This window comes from Mycteria americana, chromosome Z, assembly GCF_035582795.1.
Source record: "Mycteria americana isolate JAX WOST 10 ecotype Jacksonville Zoo and Gardens chromosome Z, USCA_MyAme_1.0, whole genome shotgun sequence".
Lineage (NCBI taxonomy): Eukaryota > Metazoa > Chordata > Aves > Ciconiiformes > Ciconiidae > Mycteria > Mycteria americana.
Window position 1 is genome coordinate 11720486 of NC_134396.1, and position 17523 is coordinate 11738008.

Sequence of the window (17523 nt, forward strand, 5' to 3'; positions counted from 1 at the left end):
ATCTTTGTTTTGGAAAGTTGGTTCACAGGTAGTTTCAATGAGAACTTGAACTCAGAACAAAGCACTGAAGACACAGTAAAGAGTTCAACCCAGTGCAGCATAGTTCTTTTCAAGTATTATATTGTTTTAATGGCATCTTGGAACGGGAGCTTTAGCCCATTGAAATGTCGCTTAAAGGACAGGTTCTTCTGTCACTAGCTGGAGCTGTGTGGATGAAATGATCACAATAGAGTGTTGTAATGCATTTTAAAAGTGTGAGAAATCAGTTTGTCTAGACTAAGAGTGCGCCTACAGGGAATAGGAATTTTAGAGCTTCTGTGCTCTTTAGGTGTCAAGTATGTGATAGATGCCAAGCCTTTTTATTCCATATCTTTGGCAACAGCTCAGCTATGCTACAGTACCTTACATGTCTACAGCAAGCAAAAACAGTGATTTTATGTCAGAACAACTTGGGCTTCAGAAACCAGAAACTCATTGTCCTAACAACTGTCTGTTCAATTGCCAGCTTTAAAATGGAGAAGATATCAATAAACAATTGCTAGATTCCCAGAAGGCATGGAAACTTTAGCTATAATGAATCAAAGTATGAAGAGCTAGCAACACCATGTAGATATTTTAGTTTCTGAAAGTAGGCAGGTTTTAGTTTTCACCTTGAAAAGATTTTTATGGGATGAATCCTATATTATTAGTGAAATAACTTTGATTTGGAGCCAACTGAGTGCCCGAAAAAGCATGGCTTGAAGGGACTTATGGTTTGTCTGGGGTTTTGGTTTTATTTTCATCCAGATGAACAAGTCTATGCATTTCTTCACTACGGTTACTTCATAAATATAGCATTTGCTGGTTTTTAATACTCTCTTTAGATTGTGTTCTGTAGGCACTAATGTGTGTAGTATTTTTGTGATTGTGTGGTGTGGAGGCTTTGAAAGAGGAAATTGTATATGTCCATAATGTTATTTAACATAGTATCTTATTTTAATAATTCCAGATAATTCTGGAACAATTCAAAAACCTCTAAATCTGAAGCATAAAATTCATAATAGACATATGAGTTGCTGAGAATAATAATAGTAAAAAAAAAATTCATAATTTTGAGCTGTTTTGAAGCTTGCATATTTTTAGGTATTTGGTGATAACAAACCCAGAATTTTTGCATGTAGCAGATTATTTCAGAGGGGAAAAAGAAATTTTTTGTGAATATTCTTACATTTTCTCAAGGGGCATGTTTGTTAAATACAGAAATAAAGGCTAATACAGTAGCCTATTCCTACAAACAGGCAAGCTGAAACATTGAAGCCCCACCAAACTTTACTGCAGGTCAAAAGCCCTTTTTGTTAAACAAAGCACTTTGCCAATTCAAATAAGAAAACTTTAAGCTATTTCCTTCTAAAACTGTGGTTTAAGCTTCAGCAGTCAGAAATGCCAGTCTGTCAGGAGGTGTTTTACATACGTGTTGCAACATTCCAGTGACTGGTAGTGTTTCTTTTTCATATCATTGCTAGACTCATATTAAAAATAAACATTACTTGATCCTAATGAAAGCATTTATAATGAAATTGTTAAGATATTTTGACAGTTTCTTTTGGTATTCTGGGTAGAAATGTGAGAAGTGGGAAAACTAGTGTGCATGCTTGTTTTGTTTCCCTTGCTGTTCTAATTGCAAATACAAGTCAAATGCTTTAAACTTGCTCCCTTGTGTAGTTTGGAGGGACTGATCTCCCAAAATTTATTTTCTGAAGTAAAATGAAAAGTGAGACTTGCCTCATTTCAAAGGATGATCCGGTGACAGCATCAAGAGCTTTTAAGTTTGCCACAAAACAAAATCCCATAAAGTTAGTAGCTACAGACATGTAAAGCCACAGTGATTTATTTAAACTTGTTTGCCTTTTAATTCAAGTCATGGCAGTACTGGCGAGATGAGTTCGAAATGCCCAAAATTTTGCTGCACTTTTTTGGACTTCTACCAGTTTACTGTTTGTTCCTGGAGAGAGCAGAGGAGGGGAGGGCAGGGAGGAAGACCAAGGAGCTCCCACTGGCCTTTTAAGTATGTAAGGAACAGGAGCAGTTTAGCATCCTTAGAGATGGAATTGATGTTTGATTTCACTCTTTACTCTACTAGGGTGAACTGACAGGTTAATTTTATGTAATTACTGTTTAGTTTTTAGCAAGAAAGTTCACTTTGATTATATCTGATGCTGCTGAGGGTAATTTTTCACAGCAATTCTTGTGAGGTTTTTCGCTATCTTATTCTGTGTTAAAGTCAGTTAATATTTTTAGGCTGGTTTTGTGATCCTTCAGTTTTTATCTTTGTTAGGTTTATTTGTTGAGGGCTCACAAGCCAAGCCTTAGTAGAGGAGGGCATCCTACTACTGACTATATACAATGTTACAAGCTTTTTTTTTTTTTTTCTTTGACGGTTGGAATCTCCTGAATCCTTTTGTCCTTCACAAAAATACCAAAGAATGTTACTAGTGTCAAACGTTGTTCTCTTGATCTTGAACATCAGCAGAAGAACTGACTCTCAAAAGCTGATATTCATAGCTTAAAACACGTTGAGACGGTCAATTTTATGTAATAACTAATGGTTAGAGAAATAAGAGAGCTGAATTCTAGTACTTTCTCTGCAGTCTCCAACAATCAATAGATTATTGTGCAAAAGATAATGTCCTGCCTCTTCCTTCATGCTAAAGCGTAGCTTCTTGAGTCGGCGTGGATGTTGGTGCCTCTTAATTATACACAGACTTAAGTCCAAGTGAAAGCACTCACACTGCAGCACATAGTTGGCTGGCTAGGGTTTTGGTGAAGAGTCCTGTTCACATGAAGTTTAGGCTCCTAATGGTAATGTAAAATTTCAGGATTTGTTGATGTTTCAATCTGTGCTCTAACATTTTCTTTAAGGGAGAAAGAGGAGTTTATACATTTCTGCATTTGCTTTAGGTGGTGCAAGTTGGAGCAGTCCTGATTTAGCTGCTGTGGTCAGAGGATGGGAGGGAATGTGCTGTCCTCCTCTGGCACTAGGAGTTGTGTAGCTGGGAGATGAGCAGGTTCAGGTAACTGATCCATGCAAAATCTTACTCAGCCAGTGGAGGCAGGATGAAAGCAGCCCCAACATGTATCAGCTTCACTTATATACAACTGGACTCATAACATACTTTTCTGCAATTTTTTTCTTTTTTTGTAGCTTAAAAAATAAAAATAAAGCATGAAATGATGTAAAAAGCATAAGCAGCATTATTTTACAAACCTTGTACGTGAACCCTATTTTAACAAGTTCCATTGTGTTTTTCATAGGATATCACTGCTTTAACTGGTGTTCCAGATGAGCACATCAAAACCAGAAAAGTTCACATTTTTGTTCCAGCACGTAATGCAATGCAGGCAGGAGTTAACAATACAAAGAAATGGAAGATGGAGTTTGATAACAGGGAGCGCTGGGAGAACCCTTTAATGGGATGGGCATCTACGTGAGTAGCTACTGAATTAGGAAATACTTTTCTTCTATATTTGGCTCTTATTAGTCATGTAAATTTTAAGTTTGAAATGTCCTTCCTACCTGTAAATCTACTTGCATTTTAAGAGTACTTACAGTAAGTGGTTGGGTTTGTTAGTTGTATGATTAATGATCTGTTAGATGTATGATTATGTTTAAAAGCAAATTCTTAGCTCACAGCATCATCTGGAAGACTTTGAAAAAAGTGTTAACAACCAGAAATTTCAACGATTACATTTGTGGTAATGTTACTGTATGGCAGCATCAGGGAAAGCAGGTTATTAGTTAACTGAAGCAGTAAATCCTTCTCAGCACTCAGTTGCATCTTTTAAATTTGGTTAAACATAAAATAACAATGCTTAGCTTCTGGATTTTTTTTTTTTAAGTTTTATAAATATCCTGACGATCTGAAATGAGGAGCTGTAAGTAATGTAAAAAAAACCCCAAAGCTATTTAAAATATTACACTGTTTGTTTCAATGTTGCTAATATTAGTAAAAACTCTTAAATAGGCCAAAATCCAGAACAGTACTAATTTTAGCTAAATATGCTACAATTTAGACATGTAATTATAACTTGGATGCAGCTAATTTTTAATTATTTTTTCTCTGTATAAACTACCTACATTTTACAGTGTGGTTAGAATTCCTGTAAACTGTGAGGACTATGCCAGCAATTCTACTGACAATATTGTAATTTTGATTTGAAGCTGTCTTGTTTGAAGCATGTTCAGAAAAGTTAATTATTCTACATAAACAAAAATCAACCACTAGAGATTACTTTTCAAACTTCAAAAAGAATACGATGTGTATTGAAAACGTCTGGCTGCAATCGTATTAGCATGTACGATCAAAGACCACAAAATTCTATTAAAAAAAACTTAAAACATAAAATATGAAATAATTTGAGGACGTATTTTTTGAGATTTAGTAAAATTCTAAATGTGATCACAGAATGATTTTTTTTCTTTTTTTGTTTATTTTAAAATAAATGCATCCAGAAATATTAGTGCAAAATAACTGTGAAATCAAGTCTTCCTGTTGTGTTGGTTTCCCATAAAAAATTGGGGAGGCTCACAACCTGTAACATCTCAGTTGTATTGGTATTGCAAAGCATTAAGGAAGCCAAGCTCAACTATTGTTAGACGAGAAAAAATAGTGAATATGAATTAAAATATTAATTGTATTAAACTAGTCTGTTAAAATGCCTGTTTTAAAACTTTAAGCCTGTACATAACAATGACTTCATCTTAAGCACATCCTGGGGTTTTTCACCATTTCATTTTAAGCATATTTAAATTGCTGTTTCAGAGATTAAGATTTCAATGATTTAATAGATGTATACCTTGGATGACTCAACTACTGCAAGTAGCTTCTGCATTTAGCAAGTAATGACTGGGTTGTTTCATGGGGCCTAAATTAATTAAGCAATAGCCTGTTGACCAGCAATACACCTTTCCCTCCTGTCTTGTGTGCCCCCCAACTGTCTAGCCACTAAAGTATGGTCTATTTATACCACTGCACAGATTATAACACTGGAGCAGGTGCCGGTAACACCTGCTTTAGTTCAGGTTGAATTTAACTTTTCTTCTAATCCCCCTTTGCTTTTCAGCTGACTTTGACCTCCCCAGACAAATTATTTTCTGGGCGGGATTTTGCATGATCTCAGCCAAAACAATGGCTTTTAACCTTTCTAACAGTTATAACCATTTGTGCTAAATAAACCACCTAGAAAAATGATCCATGGTATTAAGAGCTTACCTATATGTTAAATTGTCCTGAAGTGAGTTTATTGTGGGAATTTGAAAAGGAATGGCTGTTTTGAATTAATCCATCTCTGCACGTGTTTTTATTTTGGGGTAGGGAAAGGAATATTTCCTGTGTACGCAAGCTCCAGGTAGGCCAAAAGCAAGTGCGGTGTTGAGAATTGACACTGCTAGGTTAAGGGTTTTGTAAACTAGCTTGTATCTGTTAATCTTTTAAGGAGTTCTCGCAAAAAGTATTGGTGGACATTCTGGTAATTTCAAATTGCCATTCAACATCCAGAAATACTTAAGAAGAATGTCTTCTCTTCAGATTTAATTTCTGCAAAGAATAATTCTTAGAAGTTTCCCCATTTACTTTTGATTAATGTAATGGGATTAGTGGATTAGAGCCCTTTAGGGTCTAGGGATTAGAGCCCTTTTCCTCTGAACTCAATATACTTATTTACCTGTAGGTCTTTGCTATATTTCTGTCATTTTACAGTCTTGTTTGCTTTTTTGGTTGCATTTGTTGCTCCTTGGATATAGTTTTCTTCAGTGAAAATTATCCAGTTCTGGATCTAAATAAAATGGACCCATGGCATTTTTTTTTAAATTGGGAGGTTTCATTACAGGAATGCCTATGGATAGTTCTTGAGTACATTTTTTTTAATATAAAGCTCAAAACAAAGAAACATGGGAAATGCATGGTTTCCATTGTACAAGATCTCATAAGAGAACAAAATGTGGAATCCCAGTTTGTAGTGACTGATATGACAGTTTAGGGCAGGCGTAGGAAATCGTGCAGCACTGCTATTGCTGACACTGTCAGGACATCATGCTGGCCATCCTGAACTCCCGTTTGCTCACAGATTATCACAAACTTAAACATGTGGATAGCTCATTTATGGAAAGAAATCAAAAAGCTGTATTTAGATTGGATGGAGGATGATCCCACATGAAAACACAGCAAATAACTTCTGCACAATCCTCATTTCCAAACTGTCTCTGTCCTGGAATGTTTTCGCCAAACTTGCAGTACTGAACAGGCACTGGTCCCTCACTACACTTAAGGCTTAAGCTTCTTTGTTCCCACTTAGTAGTGTTGCAAAGATTTTTCCAACCATGGAAGAGAATAACGACAAGCAAAAGTTGTCACAATATTGTGGTATATTTGGGTCACTTGATTCTCCACTGATCACATCATAGACTAATTCGTAGTTCCTAATTCTCCATGCTGCATTTTTAAGAGAAATCTTTAAATGTCTTTAAGACAACCCATCTTAGTGGCTTTTGAAAGTGTAATTTCTGCCTTTATCCTGTTTTGTTGTTGTTGGGGAATATATTGGATATATAGCGAACTCCATTTTTTCCACGTGTACATCAGATAAAATTACATTGTTGTCTTTGCTGGAAGCTAGATTCCCCCTCTTCCCCTCCCCCTCAGCCAGTCACAGGCTTTGTCCTTTATTGTAGAGAGTTCAGTGTATCTTTGGTTGCTTTTTCTCTTTTACCCTTCTAGCTTCAAAGAGAAAACAGTTGAAGAGGCAGCTGCTTCAATAGTTAGTTGCAATTTGGTCTTGTCTTCCTGGTTGTCTCCCAGGCTCATGTGCAGTGTTGTCTCAGGGAAGCATTGTCAGGGAAGCATCATCTAATTGTTGTGCTCCTACAACTGTTACCTTATTTCTCTAAAGTTTTGTAAATTAATTTGTAGAACTCTTTTTTTTTTTTTTCATCCTTTGTCATTGTTCTTAAATTGAGCTTTTACAGCAACAAATAAGGCAGTTTGGTTTTTTTAATTGAGATTTTAATTTGTTTCAAAAAGCTTTTTGCTGTTTGATTCCTTTCAGAAATGCAGTTGAGAAATAGATGATCATCTAAAACTAACCACTGTGTATTTAGTTAGCTAGCAGTTTGCATTTCTGAGCTTCGTTTTTAGTGGTGGCCTGTGATCTGCTTGCTGTACTGGAATAATTTGTGGAGGTCATGTGACCTCAGCCAGAGCTGAAGTCTTGCGTTTTTTTACATACTTTTCAGTCTCTGATTAGTTCCTGCTCTGCTCACTTTGATATTCTGCTCTTTTCTGTATAAGATTATTCTTCCCCTAGCTGCTCTACAGACTCTTGATCTCCTTGAAATGTTCAAAATTACCTTAAGCCTCCTGATCTTCCAAAAAGAGAGAGACTACACAGCTTAAAAAATTAAAAAGATTGTTGTAGAGCACTTACTAACCTCAGCAGGTGGTTAGACATGTTTGTCTAATAAAAACCTTAAAACATTAATTTTCTGCAAGGAGTTGGGAGGGAATTTCAACAGACTGAAAGAGTGAAACAATACTCTGCAGAAAGTAAGTGTTAATCCTGGAAATAATTCAAAATAAAGGGATTTTGAATGGCTTGTGAGGTGGTGTACTACAAAAAGTTGTCTAATACAGCATTTGACCAGCGTTTGAGATACAGATATAATTATTTTATATTTCAAATGTGCTTAAAATTTATCATCTGATTTCTTACAGAGCTGATCCTTTATCCAACATGGTTCTTACTTTCTCTACTAAAGAAGATGCCATTGCCTTTGCTGAAAAAAATGGTACGTATTGTATGTATTAGGTATGATGGATTCAGCTTTCTATAGGCAATCTTAATCTCAAAGTATTAACAACAGGAAAAAGTACAGGGTAGAGAACCTTCCCTCTGTTCCACAAAATTCGTAGACTATTAGTGCTCTACTTCAGGAGGAGGAAAACAGGGGGGAATATTTCCAAGGGTGCTGAAGGCATTGGATGTAGGCCTTCCACTTTCTGGAAGAGTGTTCCAGCCTCGTAGCATTACTATTGCAATGCTTTTGCAAGTAGCTGTGTTTTGAATGATAACTGAGCTTTGCTCAGGTCTTGGAGGAAAATTAGTATTAATACTTCAACAATATCCTGGGCTGGGGGTCCCAGCTACATGGCAGTGGGATTTTTGCCTGAAGGCTTGACATGAGCATCTGAATTCTAGTTAAGGAAAGACTGTCAGTACCCTTGTGAATGTTTGATAATCAGAAAAAATTAAGTGACTACCAAGTAAGCATGTCGGACTTTAGTTTTGGCTATGTTGCAGAATGGATTTCTCATAGAATCATAGAATATCTCAGGTTGGAAGGGACCCATAAGGATCACCAAGTCCAACTCCCTGCTCCTTGCAGGACTGCCTAAAACTAAACCACATGACTAAGAGCGTCATCCAGATGCTCCTTGAACTCTGACAGGCTTGGTGCTGTGACCACTTCCCTGGGGAGCCTGTTGCAGTGACTGACAACCCTCTTGGTGAAGAACCTTTTCCGAATGTCCAATCTGAACTTCTCCTGATGCAGCTTCATTCCATTTCCTTGTGTCCTGTCGCTGATCACCACAGAGAAGAGATAGCACCTCTCCCTCCACTGCTCCTCTTGAGCAAGTTGTAGATTGAGGAAGTTATACCTAACTCTTCCCGAGTACAATACTAAAGTCCAAACACTTACACTTGATCATTGTTCATATTTGAGAAAAAGACAGTAGAAAAGCCAGTATCATTACTTAATTTTTTTAATGCTAATGATGTATCAGAAGGACTGTGTCTGTAAACTTACTTGGTTATTTAGGCTTGTCTTTTCTCACAGAATTATGGTACCACAAGCAGTATCCGTAATTGCAGCCTTCTGAATATTCAGCAGTCCTTTTATGTGTTGGTATGAATTTTTTGCTGCATTTTTTTTTGGGGGGGGGGTTGTGTTTTTTGTTGTTTTTTTTTTTTTTTTTTTTTTAAATCAATTTCATTTTCCTTAAAGAGCTAGGCTTGATCCTTAGTGTTCATGGATGTGAGGAAGATTAATTGCACTGAGTTAAAGCCAGGAATAATGCACATGGAGTGTAAGCTTCTTCAGAAGACTTCCCTGTGGTCTACAGCTTTCAACTAAATTTAGTCTGGGGTAAATAGATAGTAAAGTTTCTTGGTCAGGCCAAATTGTGCAAAGCTGTTAGATGGCTTATGTACACCCAAAAAAACCAGGATAAGTCCATTACCTTACAAAATTAAGAAGCTAAACCATTTAATGTGCAATTTACTTGCACTTTTTAATGGTAAAGGCTAGTATTTAATTCCTCTGTTCCTCTTTGAATGGATTTTTTTAAACTTAATATTCTTAATTTTATTGAAAAATAAATTGTATTCACTAAGAAATTAATAGGATCATCATATTTGCATTGGATATACCAATTACTATGCAATTTTAATAGTATTTTGTAATGTTTTGTGAACAAATATGAAATTTGGGAGAATCTAGTGTTGCCTTACTTACGCTTCTGTATTTTTCATGCTATTTCTGTTTCTTGGGAAATTCAGCCTATAAGAGAAAAAAACTGAATCCTGGCCTATACATCACTGTATTAATGAGCTACTTATATCATCTCTTTGGACGTAATGTATTCTGTCCTTTCGAAATGCAGATTCAAGTAAAATACTTGATTTGTTCAGTGTAGGAGGTTTATGCCTTTACTGAATTAGTAATGAGTCTCCATTGTGCAGAAAAACTGCAAAGAAATTCTACCAACTAAACTAAGGCTGTGACTTAGTATTAATATTATTAGTTCAATATTCACTTAGCTTGCACCCTTAATTTTATCATAATTGAGATGTACCAAACTTTTCTGCAGATACTGGCTTGCCTAAATTATTCCATTTTTATTTAAGGTGGCTTAGTTTTATGCGTATGATATGTGCATAATATTTTCTGTAGTAATAGCTTCAGTATCAGATGTAGCTGGAAATACAAATTTTACAATATTTAGTTCTGCTTTTAGAAAGAAATTAGAAACTTGGGCACACATTTACAACGGAACTTAGCTTCTGCACTGAGGTGTGATTGAAACATGTCTAAGTCTAGGAACACAAATATTTACCTCTCTGTCCTTTCTATATGAACCACCCAAGTTTTCCATTACAAAATTTCTTAAGAACCTCAAGTTTAATTTCTGCAAATCCTAGATATTGCAGGTGTTTTGATATGGTTGGGAAACCTAAGAATTCTTTCTCACCTAACAACTTCAGGAACCTGAGGCAAGCTATCTTTCTGCCTGCCCCATGTGATGTGTTTTCTAATGTAGGAATAAAAGCACTGAGTACAGTAACAGGAGAGATCTCTGTCCAAAGTATGACAGCTGAGGATGGTCTGAAGTCGAGGCAAAGACTGGATGAAATGAAAAGTTTAGCCTGTTGACCTAAATTCTTTTTGTCCTGTGCGACATCACCGAGGCAGTTGTTTAAAAACATACAGCTTTAGTAACAAGGACAGAGAGTTTTTCTGCTGCACAATAACCTTTAGTCAGGTGTTGATGGTGTTCTTCCAGAGATGATGAAATCTTCTTTCTATCCACTTGGCTTGTATGGCAGGGTTCTGGGCAAGAATAACTTCCCCCACCATTGTGGTATTTTTATAAAAGTGACGTCTGCTCTCTGTCATGAACAACTGAAGGTGCCTAACTCAAGGAGACTGTTCCAGAGCGTGAAACCTTATCACATATGGTGGCCTCTTGCCATACAAAGTTAGATGTAACTAACTTTGAGGATTTTGGATAGCTATGGCAGCCCAAGTCATTGCGCTGGCAGTTGCGAATCTCTTTTGGAGGCACTTGGCTCCTCTCTATCTGGTGTATAAAAAGATGAAGCAGTAACTTGGGGCTGTAGATTCCATTGCAGCAGCCAAGTGCCTCAAAGTTAGGTGTTACAATGATGAATGTTGCAATACCAAATTCTGTCTCTGGGTACGGTTTTGGCTGTTTACTCAAGTTTGTATTTTTAATCGGAACAGGAGGTAAAAGCCAGTGCTCTCACAGATGTTTTTAAGATCTTTATTCCAGTATTTCTTACAGAGAATAGTTAATTTGGAAATTAACATTGGTTCAGCCTAATAAACATGAAGAAAATGTTTGTGTGACATTTGTGAATACACAAAATTGAGACACAGTGATGTGACAACTTGTGTTTCTTACAAAACATGTTTTGATGTGTAGATGTATCTTGAGTGTTTTCTGTGAACATCTTAAATGTAAAAATTCAGGTATATGTTAAACCTTTTAGGACTTACCAAATTTTTGTTTTAAAACTAAGGAAGAAAAGTATCATCTTATTAGTATCAGTTAAAATTGCATACTTAACCACTTCTAGCTTCAACTCAAGTATCTCAACTTTGAGTGAAATGTTGCAGCTAAAGAGACCAAACTTTGGAATACTGAGTGCTGCCCTGGCAACTTTCCAGGCACCTGGAGGCTGCAGCCAATTTGCATTTTGATTTACATAAACACTAATGTCTCCACCTCCTCTTTTCTGACATTTTTTAGCATTTCTCTTGCTTAACTATCACATAATTTACTTGTCTTCTATCACTTCATTCCTTTTTCTTTTACTCCTAATTTTTTATGTTCTTATAAAAATGTTAAGTATTAAACTCCTTTCTAATGCTGAAGTTTTTTCTTTGATCTTCCTTTCTTCGGTCCTCCCACCCTTCTTTTTTTTTCCTAGCTTTCCAAGGTCTCCATTCTCTCCCAAACTTTGGGATTGATCTTGTGTGTGCTATTTTTTTCCATGTTTCCTTATTTTCATTTCCTGTCCCAGCATACACAGGGCCTTAGTGCTTCTGTGATGCTATGGAGTTGTGGAGCCATGAACTTGCAGGACAGTCAGTGTTCCCTATTGAGCTTTTTGCTGATGTCTGTCAAGTTTTTTCCAGGAGTAAAGAAAAGGGAGGTACGTAGTATGGTGAAGTCTTATCAACTGAGAGAACGGGCATATGTCACATCTATGGCATTTCAGTATTCTCTGCTGCCAACTACAAAGGAATAAACTAGTGGATGCCTACATGGAGAAAAGGATATTAAAAGGTTTAAGTTGCATTTGCTCTATATTGTATGCTGAGAATATTTAGAATTCTCTTTGTTTCTTGTCTCCCCCCACCATTTCCCCTGTAACCTCCAGGCTGGAGCTATGACGTTGAAGAGAAGAAGATTCCGAAACCTAAATCCAAGTCTTATGGTGCAAACTTTTCTTGGAACAAAAGAACAAGGGTGTCTACAAAATAGGTTGGCATTGGCCGTCTGACTGTGAATAAAGTCAGCTGTGCTATATTTATAGTCCATGTATAATACATCTCTTAATCTCCTAATAAATTTGACCTTTAAACTACAGATGCATCTTGTGATGTCTATTTAAAATGTTTTTGATGTCTACAATTGAACCTGTTACAAACTTCCCTATAAATAGAGGAGATTTGGAGTGTTCATACTTCTAAAAAAATTGCTGTACTAGGAATCTATCAAAAGGAATGTTTGAAATCAGCTGCAACTTTAAAGATTATGTTTTATCTTTGATGGTAATTTTATATTCACTATCTTGTTTAAACTTACCAGACTTGCATATACAAATTCTCTCAATAGAAGCTGGGGTTTTTTCTTTCTCTTTCTATACAAGAGAAGTTTGTCAACTGAAGAGCAAAAAGTATGATATATAAAACTTAACACCTGAGTATAACTTAGACGATTCTGTATAAATGTATATTATATAACCTCCTTTCTGCCCAAATTAATATTGTCATTATTCCAAAAGCATTCATGACTGGAATAGAAAGCACTGGTTTTTGTGTTGGATAGGGGGAGGTTTAGTCCAAAAGATTGAGAGTGCAACTGTTTCTCTGTGATGTTCTTCAAAAGTAAAACTAAGCCAGTTAAATATTCACAAATTAAGTCAGAAGTGTCGAGTGCCTCACACAGCATCAGCATATATGATATTATATAATTATAGTTCTGGTTTTTTATTTGCTAGTTACATGTTTATCTGCATTGAGGTTTCCTGTTGCCTAACAAGATGTGGTGATTGCATCTCGGCCTTAACATTGAATACATAGCCTAAACTCAGTTTGTCTTACATTACATTATATCGTTAATTTTAATAATGCACATTATTATGTTTGGAATCCTTGATTACATATCTATGCCTTTTGATTTATTCACTTTAACTTTCACTTAACAAATTGAGATATCAACACATGATTGGTGAAATCTATTACAAATTGGGGGAGGGTACACCTTTTTCATATGCAACTGAGAGTTTTATCCCAACTCTCACAAAAGAAACAGTTGAGACAGCTCTCTCCAAGTAGATCTAAAGAATGGTGTAAGTGCTATGCACTGAATTCTAGCTAAAGGAAGGCATAAAACTACCTTGTGTTGCCCAGATTTGATTATATTCTTGTTTCAGTTTTAACCAGCTGCCCTATATGCTGACTAACATTTGTTTAAAGCATTGTTTTTGACCCAGTTTCAGTGTAATCAACCAGTTGGCTTATGCCGCTATTTTCCTATCACAGATGAGAACTGTTATTCCAATTCATCTTGCTATTGAATTTTGAATGCTGTGTTGTGCAGTGGAGCCTAAAGTCCTCCAGGAACGCCAAAGTGCACCAAACTGGAATCTTAACAGTCCAGAATCTACTGCATCTCTTTGTATTCTGGCTAAGCTTAATACACTGATCTTACTAAGGAGACAAATAAGAAAAGCCATTTGTTGGTTTTTGTTTGTTGTTTTTTTTTTCATCTGTCTTTTACAAGTGAAGAGCAGCAAGATCTTAATTTAGTGGTCTTCAAGCTTTATAAGATTGTCAACGTTAAAATTGAAAAGTGCTTGGATATCTAATGCAGCAGATGCACAGCTTAGTTTTTGAAATTATGTAGTCCAGGAAAACGACTGATAAATGTTAGATACCTAACATTATCTTTGCACACCTAATACATGAAATTACTGTATGTTAATGTATACTTCTCGTATCTAGAATCAGTTTCACATATAGCACACTTTCTTTTTGTTTCTCCTGCTAAGATAACAGAAATATTAAAAGGAGAATTTAAGTCCCCTTCCCAAGGAAGAAAGCTTTTTTTTCTAATTTGCATGTGTTCCTTATGATTCTGTACTGTGCACCCCACATTGAAGCCTTTAAGTTGCGTATGAGCCCAGACCTTCTTTTCCTCCAATCACTTTCCTAGGACTTGGATTTTTTTCTCCTGTTGGATGGCTTCTTAAGAATGAGCATGCTGACAATGGAAGGGAGTTGATTATTGTTGCTATAGTCTTCAAACCCTAGAACTGAAATTGAGTGCAAGAGCTTGCAGAGGACCAGTGCCAACAGGAATATATTTTAGAGATAAAAAAATCTACTAGATACCAAACTTCATCACCCTTTCATTAACTTATCAGAATACTACAGCACTAGTCTGGAACAAATTGTACAAGATAATCTGACCATCTTTAGTTAAGTATCTTCAGAAGTGAATGTTTCACTGGTGAAATCCAGCTTCTGTCTACTCTGCAGTGTGTTATGACAGGTAAAATTGCTCCCAAATCTAGAATATGTCAAAACAAAAGGCACAACAGGTAAACTACCATAATTAGTTTTTTTTTCATATTCTCAACCATTGATCTCAAAATGGAAATCTAAAGAGATTTTGAGGACTCGAGGATAACAGAAATGCTGAATGAGATTAGAGATTCATCTTGGTGGTAGATGTAGCTGTGCTGCATCCAACTAATCAAAGCTTCTCATGGCAGTACTATTTCAAACCTCTGGAAGTATCAAAAATCATTAATGGGGAAAGAAAAAGTTTAAAGCTCCCAAACAAATACAACATGGTCTTTACTCAGTGGGATTTGCATGCATCTGAGGTATCTTACCACTTTACGTGGCAATAACAACCAAAAGAGTATTAAGGAATTACAAGATAATTGCATGCCAGCATTGCAGAATAGCCTTACCTAGATATTGCATTTACGTTCTTTCATTGAGCTGTGTAGATCTGAGAGGTTTTCTTTACAGTTTTGTAGCTTCCATTATTGTAGAAGGTTTTATGCAAAAAATTAACGGGGTGACCTGAAGTAGTTTACACTTGGACTTGTGTAGATGTATTGTGTGAAGTTCTGGAGGCAGAATTCTGCTACTGGACAAAGTCCTTTCCTAGTTCTAGCAAATTAGTCCATAGTGTCACCACTTTTCTGAAAAAGGCTTATTATCTGTCATTGCTGTCTCAGCCAGCTATATGTCACAATGAGAATTGGATTATTCCTGTCAAGTCTGGGTGAAAGTTCCTTCTTTTAAGCAAGAAGCAACACCATATGCTACTACTTTTACTCCCATCAGCTCTACAAGGTATGTGGCACTTTTTTTTTTTTTTTTTTTTTTTTTTGATGTCTCTTGACCAGGTGAAAATTTTCATACATGAGTTTTGAAAGACTGGCCACTCCAGTACTATAATTTCTGTTTAAAACCAGAAATGTTTTGGTGAAATTTTAACTTTACTATTAACCGTCCTTTTTTTTATTTTACTCTACATTTGCATTTCCCCCTTCCTGCCACTTTTTCTCCAAGTTCCTTGCAGTGAATTCTGTTCTGTTAAATGTATGCCTGTTTACAGCAATTCAGTGATGAGCCACAGAAAAACAAAACCCAAACCAGCCCTGCTTAGCTGTCTTCTGAATGCTCAGAATGGTCGTAATCTTTATATTTTATGGCATTTCTTTTGCCTAAGCCAAACTGAAATGCTGGAAGTAAACGCTGACTACAGATAACAATATCTGTAGATATGGATAAAGTTTTATTGCTGACTACAGATAACAATATCTACTGTATAGGACAAAATGTGGGTGCATACTTGCAAATACTTTGATATATTTTGCCTAGTTCTGTTGTGATAAAATGGCATGTGCAGGATACCAAGATACTTTGAAGATTGGCAGCATTCATAATTCCAACGAACAATTTTTTTTATTGTAACAAAGGCCCCGCAACTCTCAAAATCATCATGTTGTAATGGAACCTAAAGACTGTCAGGAAACTAAAAGCACAGTTTCAGATTTCTAGCAGTGTATTCCTTAACTGTGCAGTTTGATGGATAATTTAAAACAAATCAGACTATTAAGTGATACTATGAAATGGAAAATTTAATTACCCTTATCTGCAAAGTTTTGTCATGTGGTAGAAAAGGAGAAGCTAATTGGGACTAATTTTAGCTTTTGCTTGTAATTTCACACCAGGAACTTGTGTAGTTTGGTTTTGCCAGAGATACAGTTATCTGACCTTATATTCAGTTACTGGGCATGCCAACATATTTTGTTATTCCAAAAGGAAAAAAAGTGCGAATAAAGAAACCTGAAATAACATGAAAAAATAATTTTAGGCAGTTGTATAGTAAGTTATGGTATGTCTGGTAAGGCAGCTTGCTTTGATAAGTCCTTCTTCTTGTTCCTACATTCTGAGAGGGTTTTATTTTTAATTGCTACTTGATTAATGCTGGAGTATATCACCAACATCACAGGAGTGCTGAAATAAATGTGCCTACAGCAACTTAACAGAACAAAAAAAGGCAAATTATTTTGAAATGGTATTAAATGTGGATTTCAGTTGGATTTAAAATACTGATTCTTCACATCCATGTTCACCATGAGGGAAGGTAGAAAGGTCCTTGTCTTAAACTCTTTCTGTACAGAAAATGCGAACGAAAACCTTTTTGGACATGTTGATTAGAATAAATACAAAGGTCAGACAGTAGTCTTGTGAGAGTCCTGAACGAATTCAAATTTGAAACTGTGCAACTATTATCTGTGGCTTAAACTTTTTGCTTAAAACTCTCTACCTGAATAACAGGTGACAGGTTTTGGTTTTTGGTTTATTGGGTTTTGAGTTTGCCCCCCCCCCATTCCCCCCCCCTCTGTTTTTCATACAGAGGCAGATGAACAAACTTGTGAGGATGCAGCTTAAAAATAAATGAGTACATTTTCACATAGCAGATTTTGAAATTCATTGGCAACTTTTTGACTACCAAGACTGACTTTACACTAGCTCAAATTCAACACAAATGCATGCAATAAAAGTTTGCATTAAACATAAAATAGTATCCTGTTTAGAAAAATCCCTGAGCTATAGGCTGCTGACAGCTGGAAAGGGTATCCTTGGAGTAGCCCTGTTTTTATGTTCTTTCTTTGGCAGTCACCATTAGCCACTGCCAAAGCTGGGTTTGTTCAGGTGGATATCCTGATCTGGCACAGAATGGCTGTTCTTAGTACTGTTTGCCAGGATGGCATTCAAATATTTCATGCTGTTGCGTTTGTCAATGTTTTGTGATTAAATACATTCTTTAGAGTGAAGAAATGACCACAAAAACTTTCCACTTTGAAGCTGATGGAGATTTACTACTGACCATCATGATCTTCAGTGATCATCACATTTTTTAAAACAGG

General features: G+C 36.1%; 1 protein-coding gene across 1 annotated transcript in view; it reads left to right on the forward strand.

Moving 5' to 3' along the window:
- NDUFS4 (NADH:ubiquinone oxidoreductase subunit S4) overlaps positions 1 to 12428 on the forward strand; it is a 49763-nt gene extending 37335 nt beyond the window's left edge. The window contains exons 3-5 of the mRNA XM_075527144.1: positions 3292 to 3464; positions 7746 to 7819; positions 12220 to 12428. Coding sequence (XP_075383259.1) covers positions 3292 to 3464; positions 7746 to 7819; positions 12220 to 12323 — 351 coding nt within the window. The 3' untranslated portion in view covers positions 12324 to 12428. The remainder of the gene's footprint in view (positions 1 to 3291; positions 3465 to 7745; positions 7820 to 12219) is intronic.
- The last annotated feature ends 5095 nt before the right edge of the window (positions 12429 to 17523 follow it).